This window comes from Temnothorax americanus, unplaced genomic scaffold (assembly GCF_048541705.1).
Source record: "Temnothorax americanus isolate GAGA-0224 unplaced genomic scaffold, ASM4854170v1 Scaffold83, whole genome shotgun sequence".
Lineage (NCBI taxonomy): Eukaryota > Metazoa > Arthropoda > Insecta > Hymenoptera > Formicidae > Temnothorax > Temnothorax americanus.
The window spans coordinates 514,402-535,582 of record NW_027509806.1 but is presented as its reverse complement, the minus strand read 5'-3'; the positions used below and the strand labels follow the sequence as shown (position 1 = coordinate 535,582).

At 37.2% G+C, this 21,181-nt stretch overlaps 2 protein-coding genes across 8 annotated transcripts in view; one reads left to right on the top strand and one right to left on the bottom strand.

The window, feature by feature from the left end:
* Tp53inp (Tumor protein p53 inducible nuclear protein) overlaps positions 1-21,181 on the top strand; it is a 50,784-nt gene that overhangs the window by 13,613 nt on the left and 15,990 nt on the right. The gene's annotated exons all lie outside the window — the stretch shown is intronic.
* On the bottom strand, positions 4,516-8,324 carry LOC143907522 (uncharacterized). Its single transcript, XM_077424364.1, has one exon. It carries the CDS (start codon positions 5,803-5,805, stop codon positions 4,516-4,518), a length of 1,290 nt encoding a protein of 429 aa, XP_077280490.1. The 5' UTR covers positions 5,806-8,324.

The window sequence follows — 21,181 nt, the reverse complement described above, 5'->3', positions numbered from 1 at the left end:
CTTATTTCTTGTAAAGTGTCGGTAACCTCACTTGATTTTTCGTACACATGTCCCTTATTACTGTATATTTAACATATATCAACGTTAGGTACTTATCTAATACTTGTTCTCACGAAAGGACCACCTTAATGGATAATTTTTCATTAAGAATTGATTTTCTTGAAACCGGTGCCAAAATTTTTTTTATTTTTTGATGATTTCAAAAAAAAAAAATAAAATGGAAGAAAATGAAAAAGAGTTAATAATGGCGGGTCAACGGAGGGTGAAAACGCGCGAGGCGTGAGCAAAAATAAAATTTGAAGACTTTAATATAAGGGATTACATTTTTGAAATATTTGACAATATGCTAATCTGCATCAATAATATATTATATATTATTTTTTATTTTTTAAAAAAGAATTCGAAGATGTAGGTTAGAGTTTGAGGAGAAAGAATATCAAAGGTGCTTTTAATTAATGAGTGAGTTTGGGGAGAGGGCAATAGATTTTGAGCCCGCGCGAAGCGCGGGCGAAAAATTTAGTAAATATATAAGTACCATCTTCTGTCTGTCTGTCTGTCTGTATGGCCGCGAACTACTCATTCGTTAGTGAACCAAATTTTTACCAAAAGTATATGAAATAGGGGTAGAATTTTCCGGGGAGTGCCATGATGTGTAAATTTTTTTGTTACCAATTTTTTGGAAATTGGTTTTTCTAATTTTTCTAATTTTTCAGAAAATAATTGACCAAATCTCAGAATTATATATGAAACAAGGGTAGAATTTTCTGGGGAGTGCTATAAATCGTATAATTTTTCGTTACCGATTTTTTTGGAAGCCAGTACCAAAATTTTTCCAATTTTTCAGAAATAAATTGACCGAGTCTTAAAGAATTATATGTGAAATAGGAGTAGAAAGAACTAAAAAGGATATAATAAAATTTATTAATGGATCGATTTTCTTGAAACCGGTGCCAAAATTTTTTATGAAACGTACCAAAAGATTACTAATTTTATAGGGATGGCTACTATGGGGTTAAAAATTTGGGGTTTTATGGGGTTCTGTTGGTGCTTCTAATTAATGGGTGAGTTTGGGGAGAGGGAAATTGATTTTTCGCCCGCGCTTCTTAAAGAATTATATCTTTATATATATACATAAATGAATGTATATTTGTATGTTTGTCCGTTATGCAAATCTGCAGTTTTCAACCGAATCTTAAAGAATTATATATGAAACAGGGGTATACATTTTCTGGGATGTGCTATAGAGTGTATAGTTTTTCGTTACCGATCTTCTTGGAAACCGGTTCCAAACGACCGAATTTCAAAGAGGGGGGGGGGAGGGGGGGAGAGATAGATAGATAGATAGATAGATAGATAGATAGATAGATAGATAGAGAGAGAGAGAGAGAGAGAGAGAGAGAGAGAGAGAGAGAGAGAGAGAGAGAGAGAGAGAGAGAGAGAGAGAGAGAGAGAGAGAGAGAGAGAGAGAGAGAGAGAGAGAGAGAGAGAGAGAGAGAGAGAGAGAGAGAGAGAATGAATGAATGACCTTTATTAGCTTTCTCAGCTATTTTTACATACTACATATTTATACATACAACAGAACGTACTCTTTTAGCACACGTTTGAACATTTTTAGTTCTTCGCATCTTTTAATTTCGGCTGGCAATGCGTTATACATTTTTACTCCTTCATAGAAAATACTTTTTTGCGCATTTCTCGTCCTACGAAACACTATTGCTATATCGCCGGTTTGTCTGGTTTGCCTATCAGTGTTCTTTCTCACTAATTCTAGACGGTCTTTTAATTGTTCCGGTAGCATGTTGTTCACCGCTTTAAAAATAAATGTACACACATTATAATATAGCCTCTGTCTTATGGACATAAACTGCAGCGCTTGCAGCATATGCTCCACTTTGGTATATCTATTGCATTGCAGTATGACTCTCATAGCTCGATTTTGCGCTTTTTGCAGCCTGGTTAGCTCCGTTTCACTCATGTCAATTAATAACGTTGCACAATACTCAAAATGAGGAGCTATGATTGTCTTATATATCGTGCATCTGGTATAAGCCGATATATAACTACCAATTCTATTAAGAAAACTCGTTTTTTTCCCTATTTTCTTTAGCATATAATCACAGTGATCTCTAAATCTAAGCCTATCGTCAATCATTATACCTAGGTATTTCATCATTTCGACACGCTCTATCTCAGTTCCATCTAAGCATGTCAACATAATATTACCTCTTAGCTCTTTTCTTACACTTCTAATTATCATATATTTCGTTTTCCCTGCATTCATTTTTAACTTATTTATATTCATCCACTTTTCTCTCTCTCTCTCTCTCTCTCTCTCTCTCTCTCTCTCTCTCTCTCTCTCTCTCTCTCTCTCTCTCTCTCTCTCTCTACTATAACAAACATCGAATTCATTTTCCTTTCTAGTTCTGCGCTACTTTCTCCCTCTACATATATTAAAGCATCATCGGCAAACATTTTTATCTTACTCTCTTCTGGACAGACTTTGATTATATCATTTATGTAAAGTATAAATAACAAAGGTCCCAATACAGATCCCTGTGGAACTCCATATTCCGTTGCCATTAATTTTGACCATTTATTATTAAATCTCACCTTCTGAGTTCTATTCGTTAGATATGAATTAAACCATTCAAGAACCTTACCTCTGATTCCATATTGATATAATTTTCTTAGTAATCTTTCCCTATCTACTGTTTCAAACGCTCGCTTCAGATCCATGAAAATTACCCCCACCATTCTCCCTTCACTAACTATCAGTTTCCATTCGTCTATAACAGTTTGTATCGCTGTTTCACATGAATAGTGTTTTCTAAAGCCCGATTGATGTTCAGTTATAATACTATTATTTTTTAAATATAATTCAATTTGCTCTTTTACTACTAATTCTAGCACTTTCTCAAATATAGGTAACACATTAATAGGCCTAAATTCATTCGCCTTCTTGGCTTTATCTACTTTTGGAATTGGTATTATTGTAGACGTTTTCCAACTTTCTGGACAGCAACCATCTCTCAGAGAGTTATTTATTATATCAACAAATTCCTCTTTTATTACGCAAAACGTTGCTTTTAATATATCGCTAGTTATTCCCTCTTCCGTACCTTTTTTTTGTGGCAGTCCCTTAACAATTTTCTCTAGCTGTTCTATCGTGATATTCTCAAAATTTTCCATAGTTTCCATATTTTCTATAGCATAAATAATTCTTTTACCTGCGCCTGTAGGCTTATCCTCGATTATAGATTTTATTATACTATTAATATTTTGTATATAATATAAGTTAAATTTATCCGCTATATTGCACCTTGTTGTACTATAATCTATGTTATCTAATATTTCAAAATCTATATCTTCTATTTCTTTTGCATATACTGGCTCGCCTTTAATAATTTCTTTTAAAGTTTTCCACATAGTCGTAGGATAATTCGTTTCCTTATTAAAATCTATCATATTTTCATAATATTCTTTCTTTTTTATCCTAATTAATTTTACTACTGCATTTCTATTAACTTTAAATTGCAACCAGCTTTGTTCTGTATTGGCATACATTGCTTGCCTAAATGCCTCATCCCTCCTATCCGCAGCTTCTCTTATTTCATCTGAGAACCATTTTTTCCCTTCCCACACTTTCGGAATTCTAGATTTTCTCTTCGGTGCCATTATATCTAACGCGTCTACTATACTATTGACAAATTTTTCTGCTCTCTCATCCACACCCATACATACACACTGCCAACCCTGACTTTCCTGTAATTTATTTTTTACTAACATAAATTCTTCTTCATCAAACTCTTTGTAATTCCTAGCGCTAAATTCTCTATATTTGCTTTCACTTTTATTCACACTCAACTCAACTTCCAGCCACGCATGGTCCGTAATTTTAGGTTCATGAATTACTTGCACTGTTTTATTATTATTAGCAAAGATTAGATCTATAATTGTTTGACTGTCTTTCGTGATTCTCGTCGGTTCATTTACATACTGCTTCATACCCAGACTTAACATTGTCGTTTGCAGTTTCTTCGCATAAAACGAGTCCGTCCTAAGATCTATATTAAAATCTCCTATTACCATGCATTCTCCCTTTATTATTAACTCCTCTACTATATCCTCGAAAAATCTTATAAAATCCCCGTGCGATGCGCTAGGTGAGTGATATATTACCACTATCACTCCTTTATATAATTTATCTTTTACTTCTACCGTGACACACCAACAATTCGATTTTAATTTTCTTACTAACACTGTCTCGTAAACAATATCATTCCTTACATATAGAACAACGCCTCCTGTATTTCTATTCTCAGCATTACATCTAGTTATACTATAACCAGAAACGTTCACTTCACTGTCTTCAATATCCTCGGTCAATCTGGTCTCCAAAAATGCTAAGAACGCAGGATATATTTTCTTCATAATCCGATGTTGAATCTCATCCTTATACGCTGTCAAGCTCTGCGCATTTGTATACAGTAAAATTTCTTCTTTCTTCTGTCGTTGCTATTCCTCTTCCCAGCCTGCTCTCCTCTTCTCTTCCTGTAACGCCCTTATAAAGGTCGGACATTCCCGGCTAATAGCTTCATGGTCATCATTTATCTTCAAATTGTATGTTCGATTTTTGAACATACAGTTCACACACTTTTTCTCCGTCGCTGTACAAACACGCGAGTTATGATTCCCCGCGCATTTGTAGCATGTTTCTTCTCTCTTACAATTTTTCGCGATATGAAAATATCCCCAGCACTTGAAACATCTTTTGACACTGATGTGATCAAATGCAGGACACTTTTTCCATCCTACATTTAGTTTTGCTTTCTGCAATATCATCTCATGTGTTTCTTCATCTACTTCCACTATTATTGATCCTTCTTCATTTCCTTTTCTTTGATCATTCTTTACTTTGACCATTCTCTTCACAATTCGCATATTTACTGTATCTATTTTATTTTGCTTCTTTATCGTACTTATAAGTTTATTATCATCTAAGTTCATCTCTTCTATATTTATATTAATAACTTTCACCTTTGGTTTTGACTTAGATGACTCCGTTACTTTATAATTCTCTCCCAGTTTAGCCTGAACTGTCTCTTTCAGCTTTTTTACCTCCTCTCCAGTTTTACATCCCATGATTACTACTCCTTTGCTTCCTTTTTTTAATTTTGTTATTCCCATTGCCATATTCTTTATATCTACCTTTTCCTTAATCACTTTTTTCGTGTCTTCACTCTCCTGTTGCACTTTCGGCTTAACAATTATAAGACTTTCTTTCTTCTTTTCTTTAACCGCTTCACTGTAGCTTCTTTGCGTTCCTGCCTTTGATTCATACTCTATTCCCTGTATTATTTTCCTCAAGTTTTCCAGCTCTTGTTTAACATTACTTAATTCTTCATGAACTACCTCCTTAATCATTATTTTAATTTCATTTTTACGCAGCGTTTCATCTTTTATTTCTTTGACAGTTCTTATAATCCAGTCTACTTTTATATCCATGCTTGATCCTTTACTTCCACTGCTCGATGTTGTGAACGCTACTGTAGATCCTGTAGATCCTGTAGATCCTGTAGATGATGTCCTGTCTCTCCCTGCCGCCGGCACCTTCTCACTATCAATTACGAATTCCTCAAATGGGCCTTTACACGGCACGTACTCTTGGTTTCTATCGATAATTTTATGCTTATTTACACATCCCGGATGGTAAAAAAGCTTTGGGCAAATTTTACATTTAACGGCTCTGCTCTTAATCGCCTTCTTACATGCCGAGCATCGATACTCGGCGTATTCCTCGTTCATTCTGCTAATATCGGCAGAGACAGTTAATTGACTCGTCACTATAACACGTCACTTTCACACGTCAGCGTTTTGTGTTCGTCGCCGATGTCTACCTGTCGTACGAGGCTTCGATGACCTCTGTACGAAATGCAGTTCTCGTGTCTATGTATCAACATATTCCGGCTAGATAATACTCATGGCTACCCCCGGTCTATGAAGATATTCGTTACACAACTTTTTAACACTCTCCCTCATTTCTAAACCACCCAAAAATTAACACTTTTACGGAGCGATGTTTCACACGTCTGCTTCTGCTGAGAGAGAGAGAGAGAGAGAGAGAGAGAGAGAGAGAGAGAGAGAGAGAGAGAGAGAGAGAGATTGATTGATTGATTGATTGATTGATTGATTGATTGATTTTTATTATGCCCAAGCAATAGCTAAAGGGCAAAGAATGAATACAATATGCATTGAATACATGTAAATAGAACATGTTCATGTTCATGCTCTCTCCCAAACAATACACACTTAAAACTAACTTACAACTAACTCGCCTTAAAAATTAACGCAACTTAAAACTAAGAGAATAACGCTACGCAAGAATAACTACAAAGAAAAAAATATAGAAATACAGCAATTTGCAAGAACAAAAGTCCAAAAGACCCACTACTCAGATTCAGACGAAAGCAAATATTCACGAAGAAGGCTTTTGAATAATGCAAGAGAAGATGCAGATGTAATTTCATCCGGAAGAGAATGCCAAAAGTATATGGAAGAAAGTTGGAAGAAATTTTTATAGGTGACCGTTCTGTGAGCAGGAATATGAAAGATTTGAGGAGACAAAGCAGCAAGTCGGTCAGATCTTCTGAGTAATGGGTCAAGTGGAGTAAAAAGTTCACTTAAGTACAAAGGTGAAGACAAATAGAGTATCCGATACATCTGACACCCGAGAAAGTACCGCCTTCTGTTTTCCACCAAAAGCCATCCCAGGCGACGCCTATACTGAGTAATATGCTCATCCCGCCGCAAGTTATATATGAATCTAAAAAATGCAGCAGTTCACTAGTCTTTGTACCCGGTGTTCAGTTCATCACTCAAGCCATGATAGACTAGGCAACAATAATCTAAATGGGGTAGAATTAACGTCATCACAAGCTTAATCCTCAGCTCAGTAGAGAGAGAGTTTTTATTGAATTTCAGCTTGTGTAACGCCCAGTGAACAGAGAGAGAGAGAGAGAGAGAGAGAGAGAAAGAGAGAGAGAGAGAGAGAGAGACTATTTGCGTGTTTTACTACATATGTCCTCCGGGGCGAAGCTCGGGTAACCAGCTAGTATGAAATATATATAAAGGTAGAAATAACTAAAGAATATAATAGAATTTAATTTTTGGAGGATAAGTTTAATTTTTTATTAATAGATAATTTTTTATTAATGGATTGATTGTCTTGAAACCAGTGCCAAAATTCTTCTAATTTGTTGTTGATGGAGTAAAATGGAAGTTTTTAATCAATCCCCTTAGGGTTACAATTCTCATCCATCACTACTTTTCTCCTCTCACTTAACTCTTTGGACCAACGGCTTAATGTCTCTTTCCGAAAGACGGAGCCCAGTTTTCTCCGCATGAGAGTCCTTTTCTCGCACGGAGGGCGCAGTTTTCGGAAATAAATTCCATGTTTACGTGCTCAAGTGGACTCGAACCTGGTTTCTCAGGTTATGAGTCTGGCGCTCGTCCACTAGATCACACTGCCGCCTTAATTTGTTGTTGATGATTTCGATAAAACTGGTACCAAAAGATTACTAATTTTATGGGGATGGCTGCTAATATGAGGTTAAAAATTGGGGGTTCTATGGGGTTCTATTGGTGCTCCTAAATAATGGGTTTTGCGCGGGCGAAAAATCAAGTAATAATATAAGTACAAAATTACCTTTTTCAAAAAAGGTGCCAAGTACACGCAATGTATTTTATAAATCCAAAAATCCAACCTAAGTGGTAGTAGCTTTATTTCTGTTTAACAAAATTATATCACAAAATTGCATTACCTAACTCAACCTAAGTGATATGTATAAATCCAAAAATTTAACCTAAATGATAGTAACTTTAATTAGTAGCTCAACGCAAGTGATATGTATTTTAAAAAAATATATGAAATCTTTAAATTGCGCCAATTACAAAGAGAATATATATATATATTTAGGTAAGGGTCAGACGCGGTTCTTAGTGCGCAGTATCAGTATCACTGATTTATTACTCAAGTTTTACATCCATCCGTACGTTTCTGCTCCAATTTGAGCCATCTTTAGCGGTATAATATTAAAAAATAAATTTAAAAGTTCTCCGTTTTAACGTGGTGTTTCCTGATTGGAGATTTTAAGAAACGAAATTGAAAACATAATAAGACTAAAAGATCCCTATCTGTAAAAATAATTTCATTGTTACAAAAGGTATTTATTAAAAAATCTAAGGTAACTCACCAAGTAGTCTAGAGAACGAATACATCAAAACAAGTCGAACGAAGCAGATATAAAAATATAGTATCAACATCTAGTAAAAGTATAATCTATACTAAGAGATCCAGAGATCCTGTCGATACGACGCACAACAATGATATAATTCGGTATTACAAGAAAGGGCATGTCTTAAGTCAAAGTATCAGTACAATAAATTATAAAAGTGTAGATCAAACAAGTAAGAAATAAAACTAATAAATATTCAATGTATGAACAATAACACGTGATCTGACGAAAGACAAAATGTTTATAAACATGGTTTACAGTTTATTTAAGATAGACACGTATGTATGGTGTTCTGTATCAGTTTGGGAGTTGAGACTATTCTTTTGTAGCTTAATATGTGACATCTCTGAAACTAGTCGCTTTGCTAAAAATTGTTCTTTATCTAAGATTTCAACGTTCTCCCAATTAAATTCGTGATCGAAATTCATTCTATGTTTGGTAATGACAGAATGAGTTGTTGTATTTCTATGAATATGGTTGCAATTTTCAGAAATTTTCGTTTTTAATTGCCTCATCGTCTGACCAACATATGAAGCGTCGTAATTTTTACATGATATTTTATACACAACATTTTTATTTGATTGGATAGGGAGAATATCCTTCTGCATTTTAATAAAATTCTTAAGTTTATTCAAACTATAAAACGACAAGTTAACATTAAGATCTGTAACAACACTTTTAAATTTGTTCGATATATTAGAGACATATAGTACTGTGAACCATGTGCGTTGTCTTTTTTCATTCGTGGGTGGAGGTTCATTCTGTTTTCGAGTACATTTATTAAGCAGAGATTTAATTTTAGTATGAATTGTGTTAAAAATGAATGTTAACGGGTAGTCGTTCTGTAAGAGAGTGTTATTATGAATTTTATATTTTTTAAATGATATTTTGGATGTGATAATAAAAATGCCCTATCAATCATGCCCATAACTGTGCCTCTTTTTAAATATATAGGGAAATAGGGTGTTGCGACATAAAATTAAGAAAACGGCCTGAAAACGTCGGTTTGTGAAACCAATCAAATTCTAGAACGTTGTTGTTTTTAATCATCGTTAAATCTAAAAAGTTTAATTTGTAACCTTCTATTTCAATGGTAAACTGTAACCTAGGGTGATACGAATTAAATACCTGTAGTATTGTGTCAATAGAGTTAGGAGGTACAGCCTCTAATTGGAGCCGAAACGTACGGATTACGGATGGATCATGGTATAAATACAAGAGTATGCTCTTGCGCACGCGACCAATCAGAATTGTCGAAGTGTGATGTCACAGATAAACGGTAAATTTAAAACTGCTGTTTCCAAACAGCTTATGTTAGCGGCATTCTCGTCAGATATATTATTTTAGTTTTAAGTTTGCAGGGAAAAAATTTGTTGTAAAGTAATAGTTTATGAATTAATAAATACCTTGTAATAAAATAGAATATAAATAAACATTATAAACGTAATAAATATAGAAAAGTTTACAAAACAAATATATAAAAATGTTAATATTTTTTTTACTTTGTTTGACAGTTTTCCTTTTCATATCACTTTATAGGGATTAAATGACAACAATAATAATAACAACATATATAAAGATGCTACGAAAAAGATTTATTATTCGTAAATTTGGTTAACTTTTTTTTCTTATTCTTAAATCTATTTTGTACAGATGGTTCGATTAATTTCGCGTACCCTAATGTAGGTTCTTGTCCTAACAAGACATAGCAAGACCTCTCTTGGCAGTTCAATAGGTTTTAATGCAATTTCTATTTTATCCGTAAGTTTCTTGAAGATGAATTTGTCTTTACTAAGCTTTGAACTGTGATACTTGGAGAATTCTGTGTTCATAATATGTGCAGCTTTTAAAAGATCAGGCGATGGGTACATGCATTTTCCTCGGGAAATAAATTGTAACCCATCTAGATCAGTTCTTTACTTTACTGTTAATATTAACGAAACTGTCGTGAGATTTGAATTGATTTCTCACCGTAGTAAGAAGCGCGATCTTGTGTTACGACCTACGTAAAATAATTACTGTAGGGAATGTAAAAGGTTTAATGGTTATTTCATGATACATAAGTGTAGAGGGATAGTAAATGATGGAATACAGCCAAATACAAGTGCATAGCTCTTGTATTTTTTGTTTAACTTAATATCTTGTATATTGTATATCCCTCCTGTGTTTAGGATATACGGCAAGTTAGCATGCGGGATTTAGGCCATAGTACGGATACTTTGTAAAACTCGAAATCTCCTATGTGTTCTTTTTCCTTCTCTTTTTACATCGTATAACAATAATCTTTAAATATTATTGAAAGGAACAAAATAAAATAAAAATAAACAGCTTTCGTAGTTCGCCAGTGATAAATAAATATATTTCAGTTTCTCGACTTAACTGGCAAAGTTTCGTACATCAAATTTCGCACGACGTTTTGGCCCTTGGTTTGGGCCCTTATCAAGTGACTAAATCATCTATAAGACTCGTCGTAAAACATCACAAGACATCCGTAATATGAAGTTGTTCCAGGAAAATCATAAAGATGTCTTGTGTGTCGAGTGATAAAATATATACAAGTCAACTATAGCCGAACGTGACATGTTCGCAAGGAAGCGATCAACCAACCGAATAATTTTTAATGCACCCCTATCGTTCTTCTATTTTCTTTTTAAAATTTTTTAGTTTTATAATTTGTTTATCATTCTTACAAATATTTTATAACTTATTATGACATTTTATTGCCTTATTTATAAACATTATTTGCAATTTTTTATAAGGCTTACATTTTACCCATGAATGTCATATAACCCGCATTTCTGATATGGCAAAAATGCAAGTGTTTCTAAGTTTTTTTTATTAAATACAAAGAATCAATATTTTATGTTTCTAGTAGTAGACAGTATAAAGTTTTTATTAGTATAATTCATTTGCCTTAAGAGCATAGTAAATAGTATTCGATAAATTAAGTTTCCCTTAGCTGCGGCGTATATACCAGAGTTACCCTATTATATGTTTTTGTAAACAGATTGAAATCAAACTGCAAATAAATTATTCATTATTATCTAACGCCTTTAATGTTCAGCATCGACTTGTTATCTGTTATTAGTTAAAAGAAATTAACAATTCGTCACTTTTTCCCCCTTTCTCTTACATAATTTATGTATTATGTGTATTATAGGTACAACTAAAAATAAAAGTTTTGATCTTCTTAATTCTAACAATAATAATATTAATTAATAGTAATAGAAAACATAAATATACAGAGTATTCTCTAAAAATTAAATATGTAGTATAACAGTACTCTCTCCAATTCCTTCGAAATTTTCAAATTTTAACAAATTTATCGCTTATTATATAATTAATACACTTAAAATATCACAATGTCGGCAAGTAAGAAAATGATAATTGAAATAATAGTTTACGGATATATATTTATGGATATACATTTATTTCCTATCACGTCCTCTTCCGCCGCTTTACTTTTTTTCAGGTCTTTCAGCACACTCTCTACCTCTTCCCATCCTACCCCCTCTCTTTTCTCTACTTCCGCCTTCGACCCCTGCTCTCCCTCCTCTCCTTCTCCTAGCCTTCGCTTGTATTCCGTTCCTTCTAACATTTTTCTTAAGTATTTATCCCACTCCTCTATTGTTATCTCCTTATTAATTTCTACCCTTTTTCTCCTTTCCTTGTTTATTACTTTCCACACTTGCTTCTCTGTTCTCGCCTCTCTTACCTCGTCCAGCAGATTTCTCTATTTTTCCTTTTTTCTCTCACATATTTCCTAATACTCCTTCTTTCTTCTCTTATGATTTTCTTTGTGTTTTCTTCCTCTTTTCCAGTCTCTTAATAACTTTTCTATCTTTTCCCTCTTTTTCCTACAGTCCCTATCCCACCATCCTCCCTTTCCTTCTGCCCCTCTTTTTACTCTTCTCATCCTTTCTTTCATCTTAATTCCTTTTGTCAACTTTTCGATCTTTTTATCTATTGCCCCCCCTACTTATTTCTACCTCTTTCGTTCTTCTTCTAAACTTCTCTCTTGCCTCTTTCGACCAGTCCGTCTTTTCCACCCACCTCTCTTCCTCCGCTATTGTCCCTTTCCTCTCACCACCACCTCCTTTGTCCACCCGTACTGCTACTGATTGGTGATCCGAATCTACCTCACACCCCACCTCCAATCTTGTTACTCTTTCCCAAACCTTCCTATCTTCTTTCGCGTAATTGATCATTGTTTCTCCTTTTTCTCCTGTAAATTTACCCCGCTTTTTCATTTCCTTCTTTTGCTCCATTTATAATTCCCCACCCTTCCTCTTTAACCCATCTAATCAGCCCTTCTCCCTGCCTATTTATTATTTTATATTTCGATTTTCTTTCAACTTTCTCTTCTCCATCTTCCAGCGCTCCGTTCTCCCCTGTTCTCGCATTGAAATCACCCCCCACTATCCATCTCTTTTTTCTCCTTTCCTCCTCCTTCACCGATTTTATCTTACCCATTACCATAAGTTGCCGCTTACGTAAACTATTGCCAATCTCCATTTTTTCTTCTTCTATCTTACTTTTCTACTCATTAAATCCTCCTCCTTTATCTATTCTTCTTCCCTTTCTAACCCCTTTCTGACTCCCATCATTATCCCACCTATTGCTCTTCCTTTTCTTCCAACTCTTTTTTTCTTTACACCCTGTATCCTCCAGTTGAACTCCTTCGACACGTTATTCTTCATCTTCTCCCGTTCCTTTTATTTCAACCATATTTTTACCAATCCCACGACATCCCACTTTTTTATCCTTTCCTAAAACCCTTCCTGTTTTCTCTTTACTTCCGCTACATCCCAAAGCCTATCTTTGGGCTTCCTTTCTGTTCCTTCCCCTCCTTCTCTCTCCTGCATTCCTTTCTTCCCCCTCCCCCCTTTTTTCCTCTCTTCACTCTTTTTTACTTTCCACATTCTACTCTCTCTGATTCCTTTCCCCCCTCCTCTCAGCCTCACCACACTCTCTTCCTCCCTTTTTTACCTCTCTTCCCTCTTCTCTCCGCCCTCCCCTCCCATCGTTTCTCTTCCCTCCTTACTATTTTTCTATTCTATTTTTCCGTCTCCCTCTTTTCTACTCTTTCCCTTCTCCTCTGTTCCTTTTTCTCCCACCTCCTTTTCCTTGCCCCTCTCTCTCATTTCCCCTTCCATCTATCAGGACTTTTTTTTCCTCATCCCAATTTCACCTTTTTCTCTCTATATCCAAATCTTTCCGTACTTTATCTAATCTCTCCTACTATTTCTTCTCTCCTTTTCAGCTATCCTCTCCAGGCTCCATTGCATTTTTCTTTGATGCTTTCCTTCAAGGTCATGTCATTCTTTATTCTTTCCATCCTTCCTTTCAACACATTCTTCTTCTGCATTACCTTTCTTTTTCTTACTCTATCTTTTAACCTAACTAAAACCTTCTTCTCTTCCCCCGTCTTTTTTCCTATCTCTTTTACCTCTTTTATTTCTCCCTACTCCCCCATCTCTAGCCATAGCTTCTCTACCGCTTTCTTTCGCCTTCCCTCTTCTATCTCCACCCCTTTCACTACTACATTGTTCCTCCTTCTGTCTTTTTCTTCTAACTCTCTCCATCTTTCTAGCTTTCTTATCTTCGCTCCCATTGCTTTATTTCTTTTTCCTATCTCCCACTTTCCTTCCTCTTTCACTTCTCTCTGCCCTTCCTTCCTCCCATCTCTCCATTTCTTAACTAATATATTTAAATTTATATATTAGTTTTAACTTCTTTATATACACTACCGCTCATTAATTTCAATATACCCCTATGTTTGTTAATTTCTCTGTAAAGGATGAACATGATACATATATGTTTTGTACAGAAATGAATACATTTGCTGTTATAAACACTTGCATGCATTGCATTTTTGTATATTATTTATAGAAAAATGCCACGCATGCAAGTGAAATGTTTATAACAGCAAGTGCATTCATTTCTGCGCAAAACACGTATCACGATGTTCATCCTTTACAGAGAAATCAACGAATATGTTGTATATTGAAATTAATGAGCGGTAGTGTTGTGACGACAACGACGATGTCTTCACGGTCTCGCCGGCCGTGGAAGAGCGCGCTGTCGCTTTTTTTATTATGGAACTAAAGTTTTTCTATAATTATTTCCCAAAATCGCGATAGTACTCTCCGAAACCCAGATGGTAGCTCGACTAAATAATTCTTCGAAATATTGGGCGCCAGGTGCGATTCCTCGCATCACGATCCACACGATCGCAATTCTCTCAGGTGTGAGTTTCTTCGGCTAATCGCGGTTGGAGGAGGAGGGGGAGCGCAGCGCAATTAGCACACACAAATAACAATAATATCAAATGTACTGTATTTGAAAGAAGGTTACGTCAAAATCAAGTTACGTCAGAATTGATCGGTGAATTACAGAGATTGTCTCGGAATAATCGGCAAAGTACAATTTAAAAGAAGATGTTACCTTAGAATGAATCAGCAAGTTACTTCAGACGGAATCGGTGAATTACAATTTGAAAGGAAAAATTACTTCAGAATAAATCGGTGAATTACAAGCTTTCTCTCGAATATTTGGCTATAGAACGCGGAGATTTACAAGATACAATAACGCGGAAATTAACCTAAGGACGTAACATATAAGACGCAGTTACACGAACGCAATACACAATACGCGATTAAACGAACGCGATACACAAGACGCAATTACCCGAACGCAATGCACAATACGCGATTACACGAACGCGCTACGCAAGACGCAATTACCCGAACGCAATGCACAATACGCGATTACACGAACGCGCTACGCAAGACGCAATTACCCGAACGCAATGCACAATACGCGATTACACGAACGCTCTACGCAAGACGCAATTACCCGAACGCAATGCACAATACGCGATTACACGAACGCGCTACGCAAGACGCAATTACCTGAACGCAATGCACAATACGCGATTACACGAACGGGCTACGCAAGACGCAATTACCCGAACGCAATGCACAATACGCAATTACACGAACGCAAGACCGATACCTACGCGCGACGACTTTCCAACTGCCGAATGACCATCCGCAACGTCTCGCAAATGGTCCCAAAATGGCTAGACTCGGGCCTCCCGCGAAAAGTCCCAAAGTGCCCAATACAGGTGCCTCACGCCCCGGGACATGATTGCGCGAACATTACTCCCCCGTTCTGCGACAATACGGTTTGTATTAGCGCGAAGGATACCTCGCTACATTACGCACAACGCGATTACACAAAATTCTAATAACACGAAACTAATACTCGACGAATACTACAACGAATCACACGGTGACTGTTGGCCGCGTACGATTTTTCGGGCAGGGCGATCCCATATTACTCTGTTGGCCGGGCCCTCCGTCAGTATTCCATTTAATAATTACTTGCTCGGTAATACTTATCTGCACAAAACGCGATGCTACAAAATACTTCGCGACACAGTACGCGATTTTACAAGCATGCTTCCCGCGACTCTACGCGACTCTCAGAAGGGCCCCGGCCGTTAGAACGATCTTACTTGTACCCAGATGTGGGTTACGAGATGCTTGAGTAGTGGCCTTACAAATTCCGCAAGCTCGGCTGCCGGTCCTCTTGGGATGTCGTCTCTCGCCACGCCGACACGACAGTGACGATTCTCTCAATCCTTTGGCCCGGCGGGACCACGCTGGGCCCACGCGCCTGCGCGCCGTGCTTGCAAGCCCGACCACCGGTATGCTCTCTGCGAAGGCAGCGCTCGACTTTCCGCCCCTGTCGGCGCCCTTTCTGATTGCTTCGCCCGCCGGCGGCATTTTTGATGATGTTGGGGTCCGGCTGTCCAGGCCGCGACTTTTGAGCCGGTTTCGACTGCCAGGCTGGCCAGGCCAAGGAAAATCAAACGGCGGCAATGCCCCGTGGCGAGTTCCTCTGTGGGCTTATCCCGGCGTCGTTGGCTGATGCGTTCGCCCCGCGAAACGCTCCAAGCCGAATCGGCAAAGGGCCCAAACGTGACCCGCCCGCCGGCCAACTCCTCTGAAGACGCCTCCCGTAATTCCCTTGGCGCGACTAAAGTCGTTACAATCTTTCCCGGCCATTTACTCAGCATCTGAAATTCTCGTAAAAACAGTATAATTTATACCGAATTCTAAAGCTGTCGCCCCGCCCCGCTCCGGCGGAGACGACATTCCGGACGCTCCCCCCGGTCGAGCTATCGTCTGGGCAAGGGACGTTACTATGTCACGTCACAGTGTATATAAAGAAGTTAACTAATATATAAATTTAAATATATTTGCAATATAATAAATATTTTTATAATATATAATACCTTTCTCTATATTGTTCCTTCTCTTTTCCTTCCTTTTTCTTTTTTTATCTCTGTATCTTTCTCTCGTCTTAAAATACTTTTTACTTTTTTATAAACAGCTTAAGGTATCAATACAATAAATAATACTATAAAAGCTACATTTGGATGGTAATAATTTACACATCCTACCTCATAATAGCGTAATAAATGAAAACGATTCATAGGAATAAATGTGATAATATTTATAAAATAAAATTAAGTATGAAATATATACATTTAAGAAATATTACTTTAATGATTATATTATCTTACGCGTTATTAACATTCCATACAGGCAAAGCAAATAGATACTATGATATACAGGATACCTTTAAACAATTGTTTTATTTTTTAACATTTTTCAGATATATTGTAATATAATCGTATAATCGTCATATTTTTTTACACAGGAATACTAACGCAAAATTATTCGGACATTGTCACTACTAAAATTAAAAAACCAGAAGGTTTAGGTAATGTACATATTTTTAATTCACATATCTCTCATTTACTACCGATCATCATTTCATAATGATGATCCTGATTAGGCATCATCTTGTCCGCAATATGCTTATAGACTTTTCCATTCAGCATTAACGTAAAACATAAAAAAGCCGTCGTACCATCTGAAATCGTTATATATAATTGTCTTGGTATTATAATCAATTTTATAATAAGTGTTTCTCTCCGATAACGTAAACAAAATTAATTTTAGGAAATCTAAATTATTTTATCTTTTTCTGAAGGTAGAATAAAAAACGAAACTAAAAATCAAGTTTTTTTTTTCAAATAATAGACAACTTGAAGTAATTATAATTAATGTTTATAAGAACAATTATTACTTACATCTGCTTATATATAAAGTATATGATTTCAAAGATAAATCTGTATCAAAAATATATAGTTACTGTAACGTATCCCTGGCAAAAATTAAGAAGCTTTATAAAGCGTTGACAACCGTTCAATGAGAGTTTTTTTGAGAGTTTATACGCTTTCAAACTTTATAAGAACGCTTACACAACGCCGTTGGATTTTAAACGCTTTCAGAACGCTTATAAAACGCTGTATATAACGTTTCATGAAAGTTCTGAAATGCTGAGGCAACGCTTTTCAGAGAACGCTCAGTAAACGCTGCGTGCAGAGAGTTTGCTGTCAGATTTTTCAAACGTTTAGCAAACACTTTTCCCAACGCCGTAAGACAAGCGTTTTCAATCCGTTCAGCAAACGCTCTTCCGATGGCGAATTGTAGAGGTGCAGTGAACGATTTGTAAGGCGTTAACGCAAACGGCTTGGAGACGCCCAAGAAACGCTTTTCCCGACTCCGTAACACAAGCGTTTTCCTTCCGTTCAGCAAATGTTCTTCTAACAATGCCGCTAGGCGGCGTATCTTTCTCACATTTAAAATACATCCAGTCGCGTATATAAGCAGACCCCCTGCGAGGCGAAAAGCAGACTTTAACATTTAACGCTCTTTACGCCGTTTCTTCTAACGACAAGAGTAAACGCCCGTTAAGCTCAATAGAGGCTGCACGCAGTTTTCAATGATAAAAGCAAACGCTTTCGACTTATCAGGGCTGCGTTCAAAAACGTCACCCGATTGCACACAAGTATACTCCCTTTTCTTTCTATCTCAGCGAGTTAGAAGGAGAAGGGAGTATATACCCGTGTGTACCCGAGTGACGTTTCCGAACGCAGCCTAAACGCTTAACAGAGGATCTCTAAATGTTTTAAAGAACTCTCAGCAAACGTCATACGTCATGTAAACGCTGTACAAACTCTCAAAAACGCTATATACAAACGCCTTTCAAACGCTGCAGCGTTGCAATTTCCGCTCTACGAACTCTCTACTGACCGTTTCTAAACTCTCAACGAACTTCCGCAAACGCTCACGTAAACATCAAACAAACGTTTATGAAACTTTTCATTTTCGCCAGGGATACCTTAGATTAGATTTGTACGAGCAAGTAATATAACTAACCTCGTGAGACACCACGCGAGCAAACGTCATTGCGTTAAAAAATATTAATGTAAAATATAATTATCCACATACATTATATATATAAAAAAAAAAATATATATATAGTGGATTATATATAATAAATAATTCTACCTACCTCGCAAAACACACCACGCGATACACGCGCGAAACTCGCCAAACTCGCCGCGATCTCGATCGCCGTCGTCACTTCGATCTTTGCGTGACGCGACCGAAATTCGGAATTAAACGATCGTATTAATGATGAGAGATTACATTAATAATAATATTAACCTCTTAATGATACGACGCGAACCTGTCACATCACGACTGATCACGACGCACACGCACGAAACTCGCGGAACTCGCCGTGATCTCGCGATCGCCGGCTTCGACCGGCCAATCACCGGCACGGAAAAGCGACAACACGACGTGCGAGATATTCGACTCCAAACAACAACTTCTCGCGTCTCCATGGATTTTTTTATTATAGACTAGACACTACAGACGCGCGCTTCGTGCGCGCTATTTAGCTTTAACATTATGCTATCAAGAGACACGGTAGTGTCTCGCGCCAAGTACACGCGGAGCGAGACCGACCGTGACTCTTTTACGCGACGCGACGGGTTGCGAGTACCCGAGATGTTGAGATCTCGATAACGAGTGAACGAATCAAGTTCTAAGTAGGCTTGATCGATAGCTTGGGGTCCAATTAAGGGGGGGTTTCTCTCATAATATTCCGCTACGTGCCCTACGAGCGGAGATATTGCGACGCAAAGTCCAAATGCGAAAATTTATTTTTAAGATACGTCGTCGTCTACGTCGACCGCTCTTTATAACATACATGTAACAAACAGAGAACGTCACTTTCACTTTTTCGACACTGGCGGCGCAGGTATCGCCAGTTTCGATATCGCGCGCGTATTTCGAAATTAGGTCGATAGACTTATCGGTCAGGAGGAAGATTTCTATTTAGGTAAAAATTAGGTATATATATAATAAATATTGAGTCAACGGAAAAGAAGGTTCTCTACGCTTGGCAGAAAGTGCCGCTAGGGAATTTTTAAGTCGATTCTTATGAATCAAGCTTGAATTTGATGTCTATGTATCCCAGGTTGCCGATGACGAGGTCCAGATAGTGCGCTTTATAGTTTTCGGTGTCCAGGTGTAATAATACGTTGAATTCGATGTCTACGTGTCCCAGGTTGCCGATGACGAGGTCCACATAGTGCGCTCCGTAGTTTTCGGTGTCTACGTGTATTAATAGCTTGAATTCGATGTCCACGTGTCCCAGGTTGCCGATGACGGGATCCAGATAATGCGCTTCATAGTTTTCGGTGTCCAGGTGTAATCGTACGTTGAATGCGATGTCTAGGTGTCCCAGGTTGTCGATGACAAGGTCCACATAGTGCGCTCCGTAGTTTTCGGTGTTTACGTGTATTAATACCTTGAATTCGATGTTCACGTGTCCCAGGTTGCCGATGACGGGATCCAGATAGTGCGCTTCATAGTTTTCGGTGTCCAGGTGTAATCGTACGTTGAATTCGATGTCTAGGTGTCCCAGGTTGCCGATGACGAGGTCCACACAGTGCGCTCCGTAGTTTTCGGTGTCTACGTGTATTAATACCTTGAATTCGATGTTCACGTATCCCAGGTTGCCGATGACGAGGTCCAGATAGTACGCTTCATAGTTTTCGGTGTCCAGGTGTAATAATACGTTGAATTCGATGTCTACGTGTCCCAGGTTGCCGATGACGAGGTCCTCACAGTGCGCTCCGTAGTTTTCGGTGTCTACGTGTATTAATACCTTGAAATTGATGTCTAGGTGTCCCAGGTTGCTGATGACGAGGTCCACATAGTGCGCTTCATAGTTTTTGGTGTCTAGGTGTATTAATAACTTTAAATCTGAATGGGTGCGTTCAGCCGATACTCCGCTAGCCTAGCAATCGTGAGCAGTCGCTCGTTTTTGCTCGTTTCTTCTCTTTTTAATCCAGTAGGTCAAAAGAGAGGAAACGAGCAAAAACGAGCAACTGCTCACGATTGCTAGGCTAGCAAAGTATCGGCTGAACGCACCCAATGTAGGACACGTAAATATCGAATTCGAGGTATTAATACATGTAGACACCGAAAACTACGAAGCGCAATATGTGGACCTCGTCATCGCCAACTTGGAACACGTGGCCATCGAATTCAAGGTATTGATACACCTGGACACCGAAAACTATAAAGCGCGCTATGTAGACCTCGTCATCGGCAACCTGGGACACCTAAACATTGAATTCAAGCTTGATTCATAACAATCAACTTAAAATTTCCCTAGCGGCAGAATTAAAATTATGTCTAGACATAATAAAAATTGGACAAAAATTATGTCTTTACATAATAAAAATTGGATGAATTAAAATTATGTCTGACGTAAAAATAATTATCAAAAATATCGATACCTGAAGATATCGGTACATATACAGTTGCGAACAACATTCAGTAAGACACGCAAATAAAAATAAATAAAGAATTTTACAGTTAACGACTTATTAACATTAATCATGCTTTATTGCGATTATGTTTTATGTTGAAATTAAAAAATAT

Coding starts and splice junctions, on each gene's coding strand:
- LOC143907522 (XM_077424364.1), bottom strand. CDS start 5,805: ATGAACGAGGAATACGCCGAGTATCGATGCTCGGCATGTAAGAAGGCG.